Genomic DNA, 15703 nt, shown 5'->3' on the forward strand with positions numbered 1-15703 from the left:
GCCGGATCGGACGTTGAGAACGGCGATGGCGTTCGGCCGGAAACGTCGGTGTTTTTGTGATCCACTACCGAAAATTGCCATTCCGTGTGACGGGGTAAAGTCGCCGAGAGCGATGTTCTTTTGTGCATGTCCTGCAAGACAAGATTACAGATCACGAGTATCAATTGATGCCCGAAGTAAATCATCCGATCACCATACCACAGCAGATCTGTCCAGTTCTGCTTATCTGACCTAAAATATCAAGTTGAAAAACAAACACTATTGGCAGAAAACTGTGACCAATGTCTGGTAACAAATGTGGAAAGACAAGGATGGCAGCGTGGTTGATGCCCCACCAACATTGGCACGTCGAGCACTTTTGAGATCGCAGTGTTGCTACCGGAGAGGAGACCAGTCCGAAAGGCATGATGATGCCAGTCTTGTGTCATGAATAATAGATGCTCTCTTTCGTTCCGAGCTACTGATAAAGAGCCAGTCAAATCTCGCAATGTTCAACAGCTCACGATTCAGTCCCTGCCCAGTCGCAGCACACAGTGGGACCTGTAAAGGCAGCGGGTTTCTGAGCCGCAACTTGCGTCACCAGTCTGTTGCTGGTTTTCCACGAGGGTTGCAAGGTGGGATGGACGATCTGCAAGTAGCAACCAGGCCCCCGGTCCAATTGATGAATGCGGTTAAAGGGGAAGCACCAGAAGCATCAGAATTCGCGAGCCGATGGGGCATTGTCTTTTCAGGTAAAAGCATCAAATCAGTTCTTGGTTCTCATCGCAGCAACTGCCAAAAGCAAATCCAACAATAAAGGCCAGTTTGTCAACAACGACGACATGCACTGTCTTGCAGATGACCTTTTCAGTCTTATTGGATATGCTAGCCTCGGAAGTTCAGTCATCATCAAGGTTAAAGACGGTTTGTCTTGCAGAACGATGTCGTATGGTGGATGTCAGAAATAATCTTGGTGTGCAAAGAGATCCACCAGCACGATGCCCGGAGGCCTGGAAAAACCTCCCATTTGTTGATATTCCAATTGAAAATAGCGACGGCGTCCTGCAGTGGCACGGTCCAGTCCAGATGGTTCCAATTCCCATGTGGTGATGGTGACCAGTACAAAGTGGGTTTGATACAGTATTTGATGTCACGATGCTCAATCCAAGTGTAGTGAACAAGACCAATTGTTCTGGGACCTTTGACGAAGCGAAGGAAACTGATGCACTAACACAAGGTTGGTTCAACCCTGGTGCAGTTTTGATAGGGTTTCCTATCTTGGCGCGGTAGGAGACCGAGATCTTGTTGTAATAGGGCACTTCTGCATGGGCTTTTGTAGCGCCACGTTCTAGTTTGAGTTAACACTTCTCACAGGAGGGTTTACCACCAGGAGCTATGCGGTCGACCCAAAATAGGTCGCATGAGTTGCGAGGCGTCGTTGTTCCCCTCGTTTACTGGAAGAACAACTTTGATGACACTTGGCTGTTATGGTAACCTTAACCTACCAATCGCCGAGGTTTGACTTATGAACATTGGTTGGATCTTGCATCTCGAATGAGCTTTGATACACCAGGAATGGACAATTAAAAGGGCGTTCCGTAGATGTTCCCTTAATCGAAAATGGGCCGAATTATGGTCAAGCTTGTAACAAAAAGCTATCAGTCTCCGAGACCATGTCGCAGCGCTTCGTTTCGGCATTGTTATTCTGAGCTTGTTTGTGGCACATCGCTATGACGAGCATTCGATGCCATGAGGCCAGTGGCCACTAAAGCAAGGGATTTTGGGGTTGACTGACGGCAATCTTAAGTCCAGGGCTGGCGAGTGTTTCCCTATTGAGTTGATTGGCGTCCACGTTACAAGGTCGGAGAAATTCAAATAAATGAGAGGTTGAAACATTGTCGTCCCTGGGTGCGCCGTGCGTTTGTGATGTGCTCGCGCTTCCTTCGGTTAACATCAATAGATTCGAATGGGATGCTGCTCGCCCGGTGAAACTAGCGAGGCAAGGAACGCTCCCTTCATTCCATCAGGCTCAACATTGACCGAAAACGAGATGCATTGACTCAAAGTCATGCCAAACTTTGCTTCTCGTTGTTGCGTTGTCCTCCTGACGACTCAAAGCCCTTGTTATCAACAGCGATTATTCACCTCCCTGTACTCAGCTCTTCTGTTGCCAGCGTTCGTTTTTAAAGTGCCGCACTTAGATCGGGTTGCTTTCCAGGCCATCGACCCTGCGGATGCCCTATGATTTCATGATCCACCATCAACAGGGCTGTTTCACAGGGGTAGTGTTGCTGGTTCGTCTCGTCAAACCTGACCTGCTTTCAGCGCTCAGCACCATGTTCACTGTCCAGTTTCCAATTCAAACGGTGCCCAGCTGCATCTTGGGCACTAGGCTCGAGATAGCGGCACGCCCGCCGTCAAGGATAGCCCTGGTTGCGGAGAGCCACAGAACCTTTTTTTATCGCACCAGGTACCCAGGCATGGCTGAACTTGGTCAGACAACGGTACTTGACATTGTAGGCCGAATCGTAGTCAGGAATCGACAAAGCCATTGTAGCTAGGTAGCCTCGGGTTCAAAGGCTCGAGCTTTGGGCATGTTTCGTAGAGCACTTGGACCATCGCTATCGCCGTAGCAAGTCCGTTAATTGTGTGCATTACGATGATCATGAAATGCCGATACTGTGTGGAAGAGTTGAGCAGCTAGGGCAAGGCCCACAGCTTTTGTCATTGTCGTTCTTGTTCTCCTCCCTTCCATTCACTCCACATAGCGACACACACTTTCCTCAAGCCACGCCCATTCTCACTGGCTCCCACCATCTTGTAGTGAGCCTCTTCTGACTCTTGACTTCCAATAGAAAAGTATTTCGATGTTGTGCGTTGCTTCTCCAAAAGCCCTCTTGCCCTTCCCCCTCTTGTTAAGAAGGTGTAGAGAACTCCCCCTCCCAGATCTTAACTTTGCCGTGAATTCTTGCTTCCGTAACAACCGCATTCTTGATCGTGATCATTGTCGCCCTTCGTCCTTTCTCGAACGCTTTGCTGTGTCACGGAGTGTCCGTTGCTGCGCCTGTTTGCCCAGGTCCACGCTACCGTTACCATCATCTCATCTGGATTCCGTGCACCTGCAGCCGCTCCGTCACTCGCCAGCGACTTGACAGCGTCATTCGTCCATTGAGGTGTTTCAGTACCACCCTTAGCAAGCCCACACCAAGATCCAAAGATCCCCTTGTCAGCGGATACGGCAGCCCACACCCCCTTGTCGACAATTTTCCCCTACCGGTACCCTCGTCCCCGCGCGCCTCCGATTGTTCCCAAAGCAAGGCCTAAACAAGGCAAGGTTAAGAAAAAAAAAAGCTCGTCTTTTTTCTTTACCCTCTCCCGCATTACGACTCATCCCACGACTCTCTTTCTGTTTCCCCCCATCCATCTTTGTCCTCATCACGGTTTTCACGGCTCTTCCCTTGCGCGTGTTTCGGAAATTTGGCTGTGACAGTTACTGTTGTTTTTGTTGGCGCCTAAAAGTGAGTTTGCTTTCTTTTGAGTTCTGTCGATTCCATGTCTCTTTTTGGTACTGGTTGTGGTGTGGTTGTGGGTGGAGGGAGGTTTGTGGGATCTTGAGCCGGATATCAGCTTCACACGACGTTGCGCGCGCACACCATCGATATCAATGAATTTCGAACAACGACCGGTATTCTGGAAGCCAAAATCTGCTTCCAATTGAGATTCGAAAGCATGTTTTGTAAAACGAGTACATCCTTAAACTACCGGTCGCATCTGTTCATCCGCCCGTCCCGAAATTCGCACAACGACGAGTCTCGATAAGAACAACCGAAAATACGCAATGCAATATGGCTCTGTCACTTGCTAAAAAATTCGCCATACCTTTCTCCACAATGCTCGGTATCCGCCAACCCGTCGCCTGATCAGTATACTCTTCAACTTTGCATGTCGGGAGTCAAGCCAAATTCTTTGATGGTAGCCTGCAGGGAACAATTGCCCCGGGAACGAATGCGATACTCGAATGGATTGTTGGGAAACGTTGGAGAACCGATTGCCAGATGGAGATTTCCGAGAAATGAAACCATGGGACGGTTGGCACTAAGCCAGGAACCACCAGCCATTACTCGTCACCCCTGGACAATTTATCTTGACGGGCAACAATTGGATGTGCAGCGAAGCGATATGCGGCCTGGATACCGGAGTGAAAGCAAGGCGGATGCTGGATCTCGAACCTGACACCAAACTGGCCGATGAGATATGCCCAGGGCGGGCTTTTGGACCGACATGGACTTATTGAAGACGTCGAGTAGATCGCTAACACAAGTCCAGGTTAAGCTCATTTCGGGAACGTTTGTAGCTATCTTACCACTTTCCTTTGGAATCCTTGGTAAAGCACCTTGCCCCGTGTGAGAACGACAATTCGGCGTTTCGCATCCCCTATCACTATCCTCCAAAGCATTTCATTGCTTGTATCGGCGTGACGGCGTCCTAGAGATTTGATTCGCATCTGTACGGATACTTTTCGAAGTGTTTGTCGTTTCCAATTCTCGTTCGTATCTTTTTAAGGATTAGACTCAGTGTAAAGGTATGAGGCGCAGCGATATTGGGTGCACCTGAGTCTAATTATTTTCCAGGTCTTACGATCCAAATATAGCGACTTACTTCGTTGTGCTTTCGGTACTCGATTCTCTTGACGGTAAGTTTTAAACATGGTCGCCAATATCGAACCCCTCTTTGCCCCTCCACCGATTGCTTGGATCGCAGCAAAGTTTGCGATAGAATCAAATCAGGCCAACGATTGCACCATGTGGCTGTTTTGTCAAAGTTTGAGAAATGTTTTTGTTGGGTGAATTTCGGCCGTAGTCACTGGAGCTCTTGCCCTCTGACCGAGCATGCGCCGACAAAAGCAGGCGCCTTGCCCCTCCAAATTCCCAACACCTCTAATTCTTCCCCTTTGCATTCTCGGATCACCAGCGCTTTGGTTTGGTACTGACATATCATCCATAGCGCTTCTACGACTTGTTTACGACGTGTACGAGTTACTACTCACGGTAAGTTGTTTTATTAAACCATCCGCCCCCTGGACAATAGGCCACTTGGTGCACGGGAATTCGGGAATCACAGACTTGGCCGTCAAAGGACATCGAATCACTCCAGTACCATTCCGCGGATGGAGCTTGCGATATCGAGGATTTCTGGCCTTTGATTCACTATCGATACGATTCTGGATACCTCGAGTTCAAGGCATTATTGAACTGATTATGTGCTGATTGTCCACCATTGTCACGTTTAAGTCGGCCTCTGCCCTAGAAACTTCATTCTCCACCACTTTTGCTTTCCACTACTGCTCAGATCAATACCCAATTCAAGTCGCTAATTCTTCATTGCAGTCTTTTTTTGTTGCTCCGCTCTGTTAAGCTCTGCAGCATCTCGCTCTTCGCATTTTGAACATTTAAGCTCTTGCTTCGTTCCCATCGGTTCGTTACCCCAACACCATCTCGCTCGATGACTCTCCGACTCGACATTCTCGCGCAGTGCTGACCTTGCAAAGCCCATCATGGATATGAACTCTGGTTTCTCTGGTGTGCCCGCCAACAACGGTGCCCCTTCTGGCCCTATGGCCTACTCCAACGGCACTCCTCCCGCCCCTGATATGGGCGGTGTTGCCCCTCCCCCTGGATCTGGCCCTGACTCTCCCAAGACCACCCTCTGGTAAGTCGGAATTTCTAGCAACTCTTGCAGCAATGCTGATTATGATAGGATGGGTGAGCTCGAACCTTGGATGGATGAGAACTTCATCAAGGGCGTCTTCTTGTCTTCGGCTCATGAAAATGTGAACGTTAAGGTCATCCGCGACAAGAATTCTGGTAACGCTGGCTACTGCTTCGTCGAGTTCCAGAGCCCTGAGGCTGCTACCAAGGCCCTTGGCATGAACGGCTCGGCGGTCCCCAACAGCACTCGTTCTTTCAAGCTCAACTGGGCTTCTGGAGGCGGCCTGGTCGACCGACGGTACGTCGCATGTATTCACTGTACATATCAGCTACTAACATGCTTAGGGATGATCGCGGCCCTGAGTACAGCATTTTCGTGGGCGACCTTGGCCCCGAAGTCAACGAGTACGTCCTGGTTTCTCTCTTCCAGGCTCGTTTCCCTTCGTGCAAGTCTGCCAAGATCATGACCGATGCTATGAGCGGTCAGAGCCGCGGCTACGGCTTCGTTCGCTTCTCCGACGAGAATGACCAGCAGCGCGCCCTGGTTGAGATGCAGGGAGTCTACTGCGGTAACCGACCCATGCGAATCTCTACCGCTACCCCCAAGAACCGCGGCAACCACGGTTTCGGTGGCCAGGGACACCAGCATGGCGGTCCTATGATGCCCGGCATGCCCCAGCAGCAAATGTGGAACGGTGGTGGCATGCAAGGTTTCCCTTACGGAGGCTTCAACCCTGCTACCCAGATGAACCAGTTCACTGACCCCAACAACACTACCGTCTTTGTTGGTGGTCTTTCCGGCTACGTCACCGAGGACGAGCTCCGATCGTTCTTCCAGGGCTTCGGCGAAATCACCTATGTCAAGATACCACCTGGCAAGGGCTGCGGTTTTGTCCAGTTTGTCCACCGCCACGCTGCCGAGATGGCCATCAACCAGATGCAGGGCTACCCTATCGGTAACTCCCGCGTCCGCCTCAGCTGGGGTCGATCTCAGAACAACTCTGGCGTTGGCACTCCCTACCGCCCTGCTCCTCCCCCTCCTCACTACATGGGCATGCCCAGCCACGGCGGACCTGGTAACTACGGCCCTCAGCACTTTGGTGGCCCGGCTCCTGGCCCCCAGGGACCTCCCGGACCTCCCGGACCCGGCCCCAACGGCCCTCCTCAGGTAAGCATCTTGCCTCGTACGAACCGTTGATGTACTGACAAATTAGGAGTATTAAGCAAAACTGCAATATGACCACGATAACTCGTTGACCAAGGGGCTTTTACACGAACAATTCCCCGGCACTACTATTTCCTTGGACTCAATTATCTTGCCTTCTCGTGGGCTATCATGTCGAGCAGAATCTATCTGCTTTCCGTGGCAGTTTATGAGCGATACCCAACCTTGATTGCGATCTGGGTTATGACTTTAAGTTTTATGGCAGCTCAGGATTTCTACACGACACCACGCACACTCCATTTCCTTGGGTCTGAATCATGATTGGCGTTGGAGATCTTCGGTCCCCCCGGTGGATTGTCATCAATTCAATTCATTTAAGCTACTTGCCTGTACCCTCTGTGTTTACTTTAGTCACTCACTGCTTTTCCTTTATTTTTGACTGCCTTTAACTGTTGCTTTGCGTGATGTATCACGCCTTTTTGCGGACTGCTGCTGTTTTCTGAACTGTTCCTCGTAGTCATTTCGAGCCTGTTACTTTGGCTTTGGCTTCGCGCGCATTCCCTCAGCTCTTATAGGAGGATAGTTGCAAGGTGCTGCAATCGGCGTCGTGGCGAGGTTTGTTCGGCGTGGCGGTTGGATCGTGGTTAGCGGCATTCCTGGTGCGTTTGGGGATCGATCTTTTGCAAAAGAGTGGCTGGGAAAAGAATGGTTTTGGCTATGATTGAGTGTTGTTTCTGATGAGGCGATGGGGAGTTTGGTCTGCGGATTTAGGGAGTCAGTATTATCCAGTTCAAGACAGACCGATATTTGAACAGCAGAGCTTCAGCTGACTCGTCAAGATCGCGTGACAAGACTCGACACGTATGAATCCCCTCTTCTGACAGCTCAAGGTACAGCAGCTAGCTCAGCACCTCCGCATCTTGGACCTCCACATAATGGATAGCTGACGTAATTTGCTTCTCCGCGATAGCCCAGATAATAGGGTTTCGAGGCTGATGGGGATAGCGATTGGGTGTAAGACGCCGTCAGGGTATCTAATGCATGCAGCATGATACCTTCATGACCTTGGGTGGAACTTTATTTCAGAACACTTTAAAGCTGCTCCGCCTTCTCTTCTTTTCGAAACTTTGTAACCCCTCAATTAGGATTTCTCATACAAATCATGTCTACTGTTGATCTAAGTGCTTTCCCCACAGCTGCTCCCGCCGCTCCATCAGCTGAGATTCGCTATGCGGATGTAAGTTTGTCGCTGATAGCAGTGGTCAGTTGATTGACAGTCTACAGGTCGCTGTCACGGCAACTGCAAATGAGTTCAAAGGCGTATACCGTGATGATAAGCAGTACCACGAGCCCGACTTTATGAGCACTCTCGACCGAGCCAAAGATGCAGGTGTCAGCAAGGTCTTGTTGACGGGCATGTCGCTTTCAGACGTTTCGCACAACGACAACATCACCAAGCAGCGTCCCGCACAGGCTTACTACACCATTGGCGTGCACCCGTACCATGCTTCTGAACTGGACAAGGGTGGAAAGGCGTACCTCGCTGAGCTGGAGCAGAAAGTCAAAAACGCCCTGGCTCAAGACTCGCCGCATATTGCCGCCTTTGGAGAGCTCGGCCTTGACTATGATAAGGAGGAACATGCGTCCAAAGATGTACAGAAGAAGGCTTTCGTGGCGCAACTGGATCTTTTTGTCAAGAACCAGTGGGATCTCCCTCTGTTTCTACACTGTCGCAACGCGTTTGATGATTTCGTCGAGACAATGACCCCTTACATGGAGAAGCTACCCCGCGGTGGATTAGTACACAGCTTTGTTGGAAGCGCATCGCAGATGGAGAAACTTGTATCCATGGGTTTCGGAGTGAGCGTCAATGGATTCAGTTTCCAGACCACAGAAAGTCTAGAGATGGTATCCAAGATTCCTCTCGATGCGCTACAACTCGAGACGGATGCCCCGTGGGGTGAGCTCAAGAGCACATCTGAAGTAGTCAAGCAATACTGCGCCAACGCCAGGCCTCTGCCGGCGTCGAAGAAGAGAGATAAGTGGGATGCCAAGTGTATGGTGAAGGAGAGGAATGAGAGTTGTACCATTGAGAGGGTTGCTCTGATTGTGGCGGGGTTGAAGGGTGTCGCTGTCGATGAAGTTGCTGAAGCGGCGTGGAGGAATAGTGTGAGGATGTTTGGACTTGGACGACGATAAATGTTCAAAAATAAATAATAGTTATATGAATGAAGCGATCAAGTCGCCAAATCTGTTGAGATGGTCGGTGCCAATTGGTGTTTCTTCATAATTGAGATGCCAGCTGCTTCAACCCCATTAGCGTGCTATCTTTGGCGAGAACAAAGGAAGACGTGGGTCTTATCCGAGTACGATATACGAGACGGCGAAATAGAGAATGTGGATAGTTTCAAATAGCCCAAAATAGTTAATCCATCTTTAGGCTACAGTAAAGCAGGGGTTCCGTAGGCAGATAACAAACACCCTGAATATGTCTATAAATTAGAGACAATGCTCAAGTTCTCGGGCATCATTCATCCTCAATTTCATCATCATCTTCAAAATGACATTCGACCGAAGCTCTGTACCAGATTACGATAACCTCCCTCGGGTTGAAGGTATGCCCAAGGGGTGTGCTTGGGGAGTTTTCGACCAAGATGGCAAAAAGGACATGGTCGGAACACTCAACTTCTTGACTCCGGATGTTGTTCGTAATGCTGCCCTGGAGGTCAAAGATGGTATCTCAATATCTCTGAAGTAGGTCCTTAACATCGAACCGAATAACCACCACTAACGCTTGACAGCTGGCCTATAAATGCGATGACCAAACTCAACGTCCCAGGTCGAGCAATGCCTGAGCACAAAGTCTTGTACATACCCGAGAGCATGGCAGAGCTCCCCTTCGAACAAGGAAAGTCATGGGACGATGAGATCAGCTTCAACACTCAATGCAGTTCCCAATGGGATAGCCTGTGTCACTTCCAGCATCAAGATTCAGGCTTGGCCTACAATGGTGCCAACCCAGACAAACAGGCCTTGTCCGTCGACTCGACTGAGTCCAACACCATGCCCACGCTGGATCATTGGCATTCGCGCGGTTGTATCGCCGGTCGGGGTGTATTGATCGACTACGCCGCCTACGCTGAAGAAAAGAAGATCCAGTTCCATCCCTTTGACGGAAATCGCATCACCGTCGAAGACTTGGAAGCTTGCGCAGAGTACCAAAACGTCGAATTTCAGCCTGGTGACATCCTTCTCGTCCGCACAGGTGCTACGGAAGTAGTTGACAAGATGGACTCTGTCGGACTGGGCAAAATGATGGCTATGAAGCTCAGCGGTCTCGATGGAAGCGAAGAAACAGCAAGATGGATGTGGAATAAGCGATTCGCTGCAGCTGCATCAGACTCAAGCTCTTTCGAAGCGTTTCCTCCACTGAAGCCTGATGGATCGATTGGCGGAATGAAGGATCTCGGTACGTTATGTGACGAGTTTGCAGTAGATGATTACTGATTTTGCGACAGTGCTTCATGTGTATTGCTTGAGCTTTTTTGGTATACCGATCGGTGAGCTGTGGGATTTGAGTAAGCTGGCTGCATACTGTAAAAAGACAAAGAGGTATTCGTTCATGATCACTTCAACGCCCCTGAATCAGCCTGGATTGATTGGATCGCCCCCGAATGCGCTGGCTATATTTTGAGAGGTTTATAGCAAATGACTAACGCATTATCCTGAGCTAAGGGTGGATTGAGAGACGTAGTAGTGGCCCAAACATTTTAATATATTTTCTTTGAACAGCTTTAACAAGTCCATTTCCTCGCAGATTGCAGCAGGGTCGTGATGATCACAGTAAAGTGTGCCAACCCAGTCGCGAATGTGAAGCGTCTTCTCGACCGACTGTCACTCGACTATATTCAAGCCACCATCTGATTCAGACAAGTGATTGTCGTTGCATCCGAATTAGGTTCGTTTAAACGTATGGTTAGAACAGACGGTGTTCGATCTGAGAAGCCATTGCGGTAACAGAAGCTCGCCGAAGTTGGCGATGGTCATTGAGGTAGCTGACACTCTCTGGTCATGTGCTGGCAGGCTGGGTACAGCTCTTTGGCGCAGATGTTGTACGTGGGGATATCACCCATCCCTTCAGCGCAGTTGATGAAAAGGGACAGTTCGGTTATCCTTATGTTATTACTCAAGCAGAACCTCATGTATCCAAGGGCACTCTTTTCCAATTGAACGACTCGGATTGCAAAGCGCGAATACGAAAACTTCAAACTCGGCCACAAACCGGACAATTGATAAGCTACTGACTCCTAGCTTCTGGAATAATTCGAAGCACCTCTTAAATCGTTCACTGACATGGTGAAGGATTCGTCTGTCGCAAATTAGTAGTCGACTTCCTAAACGGTTAAACTTCTTAGCGAGCTTCACAGCTCAGTCTCGGATCGAGATAGACGGGTATCGTCAACAATCCTATTGGCCTACTTGTATATCTATCGTATAGATTAGATCAGATCCTAGGCGATTACTCCGTCCGTAATAAACCGGGTCGTTAACGGTGGACGTAGGAGTTGACAGCTCTCGCATTCGGGTGGGTCTCGTATTCGTACTCCGTATCAAGATGCCAAACACTCGGGAATCCTTCTACGGTTGGAACAGCTCCTTGGATAATCTCTTGTTCGTTTTCGCAAAGATTCTGTATCGCAATTGTGATGCAAGTGTTGATAGATGAAGAAGATGCGGATAGCATTGTGGTGGTTCAAGGGGCTGAATTTCAATGCCAACTTTTCCATATCACTTGCAGTTTCCTATATAAGCAAAGGCAATTCTCTTCAAATCAGACCACAATCATCAACTCAGCAATCTTCTTCATATCTATCAATGTCTCTCCTTGCCACAGATCTACCACCAAGATGCCAAACACCGAACTGATTTCTTACGACGAGGCCCAGAACTCGGCATTTGACAATGTCCTTCATGGAAAATCAAAAGAGTCAAGAGGTGGAATGCGAGCCATGATGAACAAAGATAACAAAGCTCATGCTGCCGCCGTTGACGAATACTTTCAGTTCTTCGACAACAAAAAGGCCGAGGATGAAGTCGAGGCTGTCCGACAGGAGAGAACCGATAACTATGCCAGTTTGACAAGACAGTAGGTGTCATGATCCTTACTATTAACTTCTGGCTGACATCTTAGATACTACAACCTTGCAACAGATCTTTATGAGTACGGATGGTCTCAGAGTTTTCATTTCTGCCGCTTTGCCTATGGCGAGTCCTTTGACCGTGCTATCGCTCGACACGAACACTACCTCGCTCACAACATCGGCATAAAACCCGGCATGAAGGTCCTCGACGTTGGATGTGGTGTTGGTGGACCAGCTCGAGAGATTGTCAAGTTCACGGGAGCCCATGTGACTGGTCTGAATATCAACGAGTATCAAGTCGGACGCGCAGGTATCTATGCCGAGAAGGAAGGACTCTCTGATAAACTCAAGTTTGTTCAGGGCGACTTTATGGTTAGTTATCTGTACTATTGGCCAACGTTGGGTGCTAACAATGACAGAAAATGCCCTTTCCCGATAACTCGTTCGACGCCGTCTATGCTATCGAAGCAACCGTTCACGCACCATCTCTAGAAGGTGTTTACAGCGAGATCCGACGTGTCCTCAAACCAGGCGGCATCTTTGGGGTGTACGAGTGGCTCATGACGGATACTTATGACAATGACGACCTGGAACAACGTCGTATCCGTCTGGATATCGAATTAGGCGACGGCATCGCGCAGATGTTCAAGATCGATCACGGGTTGTCAGCCATCAAAGCAGCTGGTTTCGAGCTGCTTCACCACGAGGATCTCGCAGCTACAGATGACGGAACGGCACCATGGTATTGGCCACTGGATAGCGACATGCGATATGCGCAGAATCTTAGTGATCTCTTTACGGTGTTTAGGATGAACAAATGGGGAAGACTGGTGATGCATAATCTGATTGGGGTATTGGAGGCTTGTTCGATTGCACCAAAGGGAACGAGAAAGACTGCTGATGGGTTGGCCAAGGGAGCGGATGCTTTGGTCGAGGGTGGTAAGAGAAAACTATTTACGCCCATGTATTTGATGGTTGGTAAGAAGCCTGAGGAGGAAACCTGAGGGTCCAGATCCATGTTCAAACAGATCATAGGGCTGACTCCATTAAATACGGACATGCATGGGTGCCATTGAGTGGTTGATGGGGAAATTAGATAGGCTCAGTTTTAGTGAGTGGATAGCTTAGAAACGTGCTAATATTTTCGTCTGATCTCCAGTCCCTTTTGCGACCGCCTTAAGCTGAAAAAGAGCGGACAGCACTATGGCGCAGCACGTAAGCGGGAATCCACTGAAAAAGATCCCTGAAACAAATAGAAATTATTTCTGACAAGATCAGGGATGTTTGTCCAGCTATAAACAGGGTTAACCAATTGGTCAATATAGAGATCAAGGGCATTCCAAGCTGTTCTTATCGATAAGACACGACCCTCATGTCGCAATCTCTACGGAGCTATAATCTCACCCAGCCTCAGTGTCCACGCGTCAATAACCAATTGCAAAGGAGCAGATCATCCTGTGACTCTGTGAATAGCAAATTTACAGGCGCAGTCTTCTCTTTTTCTCGGATCAAGAGATTTCCGTGCTGATCTAGTTATCGATACTCGTTGCATTCAAGACCAGATCTTGGCTACCGGGTCATCGTGGGGACAGGGCTGAAGCGAGATCCCCAGCATAACTGCCGATGCAATGCGATAGAGAAAAAGAATATGATCACCTTGTTAAGACAATACATGGGTATTATACCCATTACGACATGATTATCTAGGCATTTAAACGTCGCCAGGTCGTGTCGTGTTTGGCGAAATGATCTTCAGAACCAAACAAGTGGAAGTGCCCGTCTCACGTCATCGTTAATGTCATTTCGTGGCGGTTTTTAATACACAACCCAACGACAACCCAGTCCAGTCCAGCCCAAGCCAAGGGATGGGATGGATTCAATCTGTCGTACACTCATATCCTAGTCAGTCTTGTCTCAGTCAGTGGCTGGCCTAGACTGGATCCCTGCTCACCTTGAACTGCCGCATTTTTAATCCCCGTGCCCCCTCGACTTTTTGCATCTTTTCTTCCCCCTCCTCTTCGAGCTCAGCTTAGCTTCGTCACAATTCACGCGATAAAAAGTATCACCGAGTAATTTACTTCTGAAAATATTGAACAAAAACGACGACCTGACACGATTGATACAACTGCTATTTAATGCGACAAGTACACGGTTGCGCCGACACCGACTATTGGAAAACCTTGTCAATATCGTGACTGCAAGAACTGTACCTTGCAGCTGAAACCCGTTCCGATATACTGCACGACATAACATACTGTCAAAATGTTGAAAAAGAAGGAAACTCTCACCATCATCACGCCTATCCCAGGCTTCATCCCGAGACAGCTCGCCATCGATCTTCTTCACTCCCATGGTGAAATCATCACCCTCAACCCGCTAGTTCTCAGCCACAAACCCATCCCCGCTCCTCGCAATGCCGCCTCCGACGAGTACTACAGCACCTGGTACGAAATCACAGAGCGCATACAGTACATCCCCGGGTTGGGAAAGATAGGATCCGGAAAGCTCACATTTAATGGTTGCTTCCATGATATGCCATGGGGCATGCAGTCGCATATATATATTCCTCTTGGCATCGATATGAGGAACAAGTACCGCATCATGGGCAATCAGCCCGGCATTGAACCTCCGGAGCAGCCCGAACTTGGTCTTGAGAAGCTTGGTGCACCAAAGGAGGGCCTTTATTTGCGTACAGATGTCGAACTCAAAGCGAATATTACTTTAATGGGGTTTGTCAAGGCCGAGTCGAGGAAAGCCAGTGTTGACATGGTTAACCGTATGGTCAAAAAGGCCGAGCTTCTCGATGCTGGTTTGTTGAAGGCCATGTTCCAAGATGGAAAGCTCAAGACCTACAACCCCAATGATCGATCCGAGAGTAGTCAAGCCCGTCAGCAGGCTCTGCAAAACCCCTCTGCTGGCCTACCAGACACCCAGCACGCTGTTCTCCATCCTGGCACAGGACCTATGACCCCAGGTCCTTCCTACCAGCAGCCATATGGATATCAGTCCCAGATGCAACCTCAGCGCTCACCAACATACCCATACGCAACTCCCGACAATGCTGGATCTCAATACCCCCAAAGTCCCTATGTCTATTCAGCTCAAACACCTCCACCCGGCGCGCAGTACCAGCAGCAACAACAACCACCACCAGTCCCTCCCAAGACCAACATCCAGAGCTTCCCCATGGAACTCCCTGGTGACTACTACCACCCACAACAGTCCCCCGGTCTTCAACCAAGTCCCGGCCACCCACCCAGCAACTTCCGCAACTCAACAGGATCTTACGATCCAAGGTGGTCACAGTCCACCACCGAATCGCATCGCAACAGCGCGCACTCGCAATCCACGGGTGGTTATCAGTCGCCTGCGCCGGGACATCAGAGTTTTGCAGCAGAACTGCCTTCTCATAACGAGACGAAGGAGGAATATAGACATTAACGGTGATGGACGGTACTTAATGAATCGAGATGAGGTGTTTCCCTGGGCAAAAAGCGACCGTGGTCCTTTAATATTATGTCAAGATTCTTTTATGGGAAGTGTGACTGTTCTGGGGTTGGAAATGGTCCTCAGGGTATCAGAAAAATTGACTGCAGGAAGCATAAGAGACGAAATTAGTAGGTCACCTTATGCTCCTTGGACTATGGTTCTTAGACTACTTATTCTTATACCCTAAGACCTAGGAGGCCATTTTTTCTGCTACCCACTAG

The 15703-nt window shown here is 49.2% G+C and overlaps 5 protein-coding genes across 5 annotated transcripts; all 5 read left to right on the forward strand.

Annotated features, from left to right (window-relative positions):
- Positions 1–5533: 5533 nt before the first annotated feature.
- Positions 5534–6910, forward strand: FSST1_011369 (RNA-binding protein; the record flags this gene model as incomplete). Its single annotated transcript, XM_083234494.1, has 4 exons — positions 5534–5688; positions 5737–5985; positions 6033–6855; positions 6902–6910. The coding sequence occupies 4 exons, from the start codon at positions 5534–5536 to the stop codon at positions 6908–6910; spliced, it is 1236 nt and encodes a 411-aa protein (XP_083081065.1).
- A 1104-nt stretch (positions 6911–8014) lies between these two features.
- FSST1_011370 (TatD family hydrolase) lies at positions 8015–9051 on the forward strand (the record flags this gene model as incomplete). Its single annotated transcript, XM_083234495.1, has 2 exons — positions 8015–8089; positions 8137–9051. The coding sequence occupies 2 exons, from the start codon at positions 8015–8017 to the stop codon at positions 9049–9051; spliced, it is 990 nt and encodes a 329-aa protein (XP_083081066.1).
- Positions 9052–9412: 361 nt separating this feature from the next.
- Positions 9413–10546, forward strand: FSST1_011371 (putative cyclase-domain-containing protein; the record flags this gene model as incomplete). Its single annotated transcript, XM_083234496.1, has 3 exons — positions 9413–9606; positions 9654–10321; positions 10371–10546. 3 exons carry the CDS (start codon positions 9413–9415, stop codon positions 10544–10546), a joined length of 1038 nt encoding a protein of 345 aa, XP_083081067.1.
- Positions 10547–11759: 1213 nt separating this feature from the next.
- Positions 11760–12997, forward strand: FSST1_011372 (S-adenosyl-L-methionine-dependent methyltransferase; the record flags this gene model as incomplete). The annotated part of the gene is made up of 3 exons (XM_083234497.1): positions 11760–11998; positions 12044–12365; positions 12413–12997. 3 exons carry the CDS (start codon positions 11760–11762, stop codon positions 12995–12997), a joined length of 1146 nt encoding a protein of 381 aa, XP_083081068.1.
- A 1258-nt stretch (positions 12998–14255) lies between these two features.
- Positions 14256–15434, forward strand: FSST1_011373 (uncharacterized protein; the record flags this gene model as incomplete). Its single annotated transcript, XM_083234499.1, has 1 exon — positions 14256–15434. One exon carries the CDS (start codon positions 14256–14258, stop codon positions 15432–15434), a length of 1179 nt encoding a protein of 392 aa, XP_083081069.1.
- Positions 15435–15703: the final 269 nt, after the last annotated feature.

The sequence above is a fragment of the Fusarium sambucinum genome, chromosome III, assembly GCF_050947815.1.
Source record: "Fusarium sambucinum isolate potato_lamoka chromosome III, whole genome shotgun sequence".
NCBI lineage: Eukaryota > Fungi > Ascomycota > Sordariomycetes > Hypocreales > Nectriaceae > Fusarium > Fusarium sambucinum.